This window comes from Hyaena hyaena, unplaced genomic scaffold (assembly GCF_003009895.1).
Source record: "Hyaena hyaena isolate Hyena2069 unplaced genomic scaffold, ASM300989v1 scaffold_1444, whole genome shotgun sequence".
Taxonomy (NCBI): Eukaryota; Metazoa; Chordata; class Mammalia; order Carnivora; family Hyaenidae; genus Hyaena; species Hyaena hyaena.
In genome coordinates this window covers 81,902-87,901 of record NW_024082073.1, presented here as the reverse complement: position 1 = coordinate 87,901, position 6,000 = coordinate 81,902, and the positions used below count along the sequence as shown (strand labels likewise).

Below are 6,000 nucleotides of genomic sequence, written 5' to 3'. Positions count from 1 at the left end.
TATAGATGCCAAACATTAGTTGGAAATACTATAAATTATAACTAAAGATGTAGATTTGAAATCTGATATTTCTAAGATCATTCAGCAAAAATACAGAGTTAAAATTAGAGCAGACTTTGAAAAAAAGCTGTGCAGAATGTTAGTATTTAGGAAGAAAAGTTGAAGAATCATTTGTAAAGGAAACTGAAGAGAGGTGAACATGGAAATAAGCTTAGGACCAGGGAAATGTGGCTCTTCCTAATCAAAGAAAGGAGAAAGAATCAAGAAATAAGGAACAGTCACCTATATCAATCTCTCTAGTGAGAATCCAGCATATTCAGTAATGATGAGGTCAGTGGTAGCAGTAGAAACACAGTTTTGTGACACGATGTTACTAAAGTATTGTCCATGGGAGTGAATGAGAAAAAAGAAAGAAGACAAAAGGGGATCTTATGGCAAATAACCATGATCTTGAGCAACAACTGGTACACTGACTTGCACCAGGCTGTACTATACACATTTCTCTTTTTACTGCTCAAGAAGTAGAAAAAGTTTAAATATTTCATCCAAAATCAATGAATAGAAGTAGAGACATGAGTTAAGACCAATTCCCAAAAGATGATACATGCCTGGGTCATTTCCCAAGTTTTAAACAAAGGATAATGTGTATATTTTACAGAACTTTACCAGGAATAGTTGGAGCTTAGAGTAAGCACAGTGTAGATCAAGGGACTCATTGATGCATTCTGGCAGAGTTGTACAGGGAAAAATTAGGAGATTGCTTTGATAATTCAGATGGTGAAAGTCTAAACTCAGGCAGATATAGTACATGAAGGGGCAGGAATGTTTGTAGAAAGGTTATGAAACTTGAAGACTAAATGGGCATGGGGGTGCGAGTAATAGTCAAAGAGGAGTGGAGGATTTTAAGCCAGAGCTGAGAATGACAGTGCCCTTAGGAGAAGAGTGACAGGAAGTCCTTCTTCTGTGATGTCAGAAGTTCCCTTCTTAGCCCAGCATTCCTGCCTGAGAACATCCATAACTGATGGAAGTCAAGTTCTCTGATTTCTACCCTGTCTGTCCTATCATTGTCCGAAAAGTGGGGGAGGTAGATGCTGGTGAAGGGAAATAACATCTGTTGCACTCCTGCCATCTTGCAGTCTAAGTAAATAATCCATAAGATACTCACAACTGCACATGGGTTTTGTAAGATATCTATTCCTAAGAATGAGGAAACTAAGGTTTCAATCATGGTTTAGATAACATCATACAACTGATAAGTGATTGGTCTGGTCTTCATAACAGATATGATCTGAAACCATTTTCTCATATATAACACACTTCCTTCCTTTTTCCCTAATGGATTTCTTTGCTCTCATGGCTTCCAGCAAAGAAATAATACAGAGTACTGTAGTGACATCTGTGAAAATAGCCGAGTAAAGACCTCGGAAATTTTCCTCTTCCATGGAAACTGTGAGAAAACAACCAAAGCAATGGTCCAAACTTTTTCAGAATTCTAGACATTAAACCAAGGCTTGCATCTATGCAGGCAGTTTGTATTTAGGAAAAATGGTTGAATTTTTGCAAGATTGGTGGCTTTGTGTCATTTTGATTTGTTCTAATCTCATTCCCTCACTCTCTAGCTCTACAGCAGCCTTAAAAAAATGTCAACCTGTGGGGTACCTGGGTGGCTCAGTCTGTTAAACGTCTGACTTCAGATCAGGTCATGATCTTGAGCCCTGTGGCAGGCTGGAGGTCAGTCTGTAGCCTGCTTGGATTCTGTGTGTCTCTCTCTCTGCCCCTTGCCTGCTCACACCCCGTCTCTCTCTCTCTCTCTCTCTTTCTCTCTCTCTCTCAAAAGTAAATAAACATTAAAAAAAGTTTTTTTATTTTTTTAATTTTTTTAAATTTTTTTTTAAATGTTTTATTTATTTCTAGGAGAGAGAGAGAGAGACAGCGTGAGCAGGGGAGGGTCAGAGAGAGAGGGAGTCACAGGTTGAAAGAGACTCCAGGCTCTGAGCTGGCAGTCAGCACAGAGCCCGACACGGGGCTCGAACCCATGAACCGTGAGATCATGACCTAAGCGAAAGTCGGACGCTTAACCAACTAAGCCACCCAGGCGCCCCAAAAAAAGTTTTTTTTTAATTGTCAACCAGTGTGCACAGTGAAAACCACTAGCCCCGTGGCATCAGGAGATAGCCGACTGGGGCTGGACTTCTTTCAAAATGTCCTTTAGAAACTTGTGATTATTTGGCCTGTTTGATACTTCCTGTGAAGACCACTTTTGCAAGGCTGTCGCTATTTGATCTGATCTATAGCTCTCAATAGAAATATCCTTTTTTCCCTGTGGGCATTTGCTAAAAACAATTACACACAATCAATTAACTTTGCAGCTGCCTGTCATAGTGGATAACAATTACAATCAGAAGGGGAGGTTAGGAGAGAAAATATGGTTTTACTGAGTGCTAATCATATCCCAAGTACTGTCTAGCTTTTATTAACAGTTATAATATGTGAGCTCAGATAATACAAAATAAGTCTTATATGAAAATAATAATGTCTAGAAAAGTTACAGAACATTTACATCTCATATTTATTTATTGGGTATTTTATGTTTCAGATATTATTCTCAGATTTCTACATACATTCAATAATGTGGCAATCCCCACCACAACCTCAAGTGTTAAGTGTTATCATTATCCCCTTTTACTGTTGACCAAAATAGAGATAAAAGGATTTAGCAATATGCTCACACACAAAACTAGTGGGCAGAGGAGCCAGCATTCAAGCACAAGCACCCTCGTGTTAGTTCTTATGCTCTTGGCCATTGCCCAGTCTTCTGTAGTTCAGATCCAAAGCACTCCAAATGCTCAGGTTTTGGTTTGTTTTTCACATCATTTCCCACTGGAATATTAGTATTATCATGAAAGGCAGTATGAATTCCAGACAAGAATGCCTTTCTTTTTGGTAAATTATAGTCCCTACTGAGATGAGAGAAAAGACTTAATCTTGTTCTGGGCAATTCAGAATTGCCCAAGGAGCAAATTCAATGTCATAGTCAACATACCCAATTTATCTGACCATTTCTCTTCCCATGCTTCCTGCCATGTCACTGCCTCTCACATCATATGCTTCCATATATGTAAAGGCTTCTAGACAATTAATCTTGCTCATTTACCTTTGTTTATCATTTCCAATGGCTGCTTAGAAGTCATACTGAGACCTTCCTCAAGTGAAGCAGTCTCAGAAGTCTGCTTCGAATCTCCTTGGTCCGAGCCCCATAGATGATCGGGTTGAGCACGGGAGGCACCAGCACGTACAGGTTTGCCAGAAAAATGTGCACATTCTTGGGGACTCGGTGCTGGCCAAAACGGTGGGTGAGGAAGGAGAAGAAGGCAGGAATGTAGAAGACCAGGATGACCCCGAGGTGGGAGCCACAGGTACTCAGAGCCTTGTGCCTGGCATCTTGAGATGGAAGGCGGAAGACAGCATGGAGGATGAAGCCATAGGAGATGGCAATGAGGATGGAATCCAGACCCACGGCCAGCAGGGCCACAGTCAGCCCATAGACAATATTGACAGTGATGTTGGCACAGGCCAGGCGAGCGATGCCCATGTGCTCACAGTAGGTGTGGGCCATGACATGGTGACCACAGTAAGGCAGTCGCTTCAACAAGAAGATGAATGGGGAGACAATGGCTATACTACGGAGTATGCTGGCAAGGCCAATTTTGCCTATGACGGTATGGTTGAGGATGGTTGTGTATCTCAGTGGGTTGCAGATAGCCACATAGCGATCAAAGGCCATGGCAAGAAGAACTGAGGACTCCAGAGCATAGATAGAATGGACACAAAACATCTGGGCCAGGCAGCCACCAAAGGAAATCTGTCCAGCGTGGAGCCACAAAATGGCTAATGTTTTGGGCACAGTGGTGGAGCTGAGAGCCAGGTCGGTGAGTGAGAGAAGGCACAGGAAGAGGTACATGGGTGCATGAAGAGTGCTGTCTGTCACAATGACCAGGATGAGGGCAGCATTCCCAGCCAGCGCTACCAGATACATGGCACAGAAGGGGATGGCGATCCAGACGTGGGCCCACTCCAGCCCTGGGATCCCCGTCAGGACGAGAGTGACTGGGAGACTGTCATCACTGGTATTGGAAGCTGGCATTCTGCTTGGAAATAAAGGGCCCTATCCAAAGGATGATGGAAAGCCTGCCCAGTAACATCATATATTTGGTTCATTCATCTAAATTGGTGACCTTTCTGTGAAACAATCTTCTTTACATTGAGAAAAACATATACTGTTGTTAAATTTTCCAAATCTTAAAATAATATATCACATACAGTCCATTTTTTCATCTGCTATTTTTGTTATTCAAAATCATGTTTTGATTTTCACATTCTAAGCCCCAAGCATACCTAAAAATCCTTTGTAGGATTACCTGGTCTCCTAAACTTTATTCCTGACTTGTCACAAAAATGATGCACAACCTTGAGAAAAATCTTTTCCCTTCTCTGTGCAGTCTCCAGTTATGAAAAACAGTGAGACTGAAATTCTCATCACAGCTTTTCTACGTATTCAATGCTCAGTGTTGGTTAAGTCCCACAATATTTTTGAGACTCAATTTTTTCATTTATCTGTTGGAAATGACAGCACCTGGCTTTTATATCTCACATTTTTGTGGGTAAGAAGGTGTTAAGTATATGGGATAAAAATGTTTGGACACCAAAAATAATGTTTTCCCCATTTGTGCAAGCTCTTTTTCCTGTAGCCACATATTGGAGTGATAAAGAGTATCATACCATCATACCTATTTTACCAAGGGGAAGTCCAAGTTCAGGTAAATAAACTGATGCAGTCCAGATAACAAAGCGTGTCACTATCAGGACTGAAATTATGTCTCACATCTCATGATTCAACATCTGATGTTTTCACCTCACTTGGGTGTCCATTTATATGGCCAATATTTGAATTCCTATCTTTTTCTTGCCAGATACTCTAATATTAATATCTAATGTTGTAATCTCTTTACTCATTATCTGGATTTCAAAGAGACAGATACAATGAAAGCTCTTCTTATTTGCCTGGAGACTTCCACTGTTGGAAGTCCAGCCAGTACAGAAGAAAAGTGTGGTGATCGAGTGGAGAGCTGGAGTCACTACCACCTTCTCGTGACCCCTCTTCCCAGCCTATTGCCAGAGAAAGATTTCAAAGATTACTGTAAGGAAGCTGCTACTTTGTAAACTACTCTGCTATTCTATGTGAGTACTAGAAAGGTCTAAGCAAAGTTGTTTCCCAGGGAAACGTGAAAAAGACTTTGAGCTGGACACCACTTTGAGTGAAAAGGGGGGAGTTCTCCCAAATTCATCCCACTCAGCCTTGGCTCTGGATCCCTATGATGTCTTAGAGACTAGGCTTTAATCATTAAATCCTTAGTTCTTTATGTGAGCATAATATATATTTTTTTAGAATGTGATTTCAAAAACATACCTGTGTTGAGTGTCATGTGTTCACAAGTTGAGCATGCCAAGGCTGGAGCTTGGTGACGGGTGTCCCATGTGAGTGTGGGGCTGTGTGGGGAAGTATGCAGTGGAGCAATAGCTCGTGCCAATGTATGCCGAAGGCAGTGGCTTGTTTAGGGATGTGAAAGCTGTCTTCTTGTGCAGGTTATACAGATGTGATTTGGAGGATAATGAGGGCTGAGTGTGGAATTTGAGTTCAAAACTCTGAGCTGTCCTTAATTTTGTGAGCTCATTTAGTATCTTCGGCTTAGTGCAGATTTCCAGCATCCTCTGGTTAAGGGATTTGGTAAGTGAGGCTATTTATTGACTCTCTGTGATGCTGCTTGCTCTAGAGATTTGATCTGTGGTGCTCATTCCTAGGGAGATAATTAGGAGGGGTTGAAAAACAAAAAGAAAAGCATGAGGAAAGAACATTTTCCATAGGATATTTTCAAGGAAAGTAGAAATAAAACCTAGTAAGTTTTATGTTCTTTTTCCCTTCTCTTCTCTTACATCCTCTGT

At 41.1% G+C, this 6,000-nt stretch overlaps 1 protein-coding gene across 1 annotated transcript; it reads right to left on the bottom strand.

Annotated features, from left to right (window-relative positions):
• Positions 1–3,187: 3,187 nt before the first annotated feature.
• Positions 3,188–4,144, bottom strand: LOC120225596 (olfactory receptor 52D1-like). The gene has a single exon (XM_039223786.1). It carries the CDS (start codon positions 4,142–4,144, stop codon positions 3,188–3,190), a length of 957 nt encoding a protein of 318 aa, XP_039079717.1.
• Between the last annotated feature and the right edge of the window lie 1,856 nt (positions 4,145–6,000).

Coding starts and splice junctions, on each gene's coding strand:
- LOC120225596 (XM_039223786.1), bottom strand. CDS start 4,144: ATGCCAGCTTCCAATACCAGTGATGACAGTCTCCCAGTCACTCTCGTC.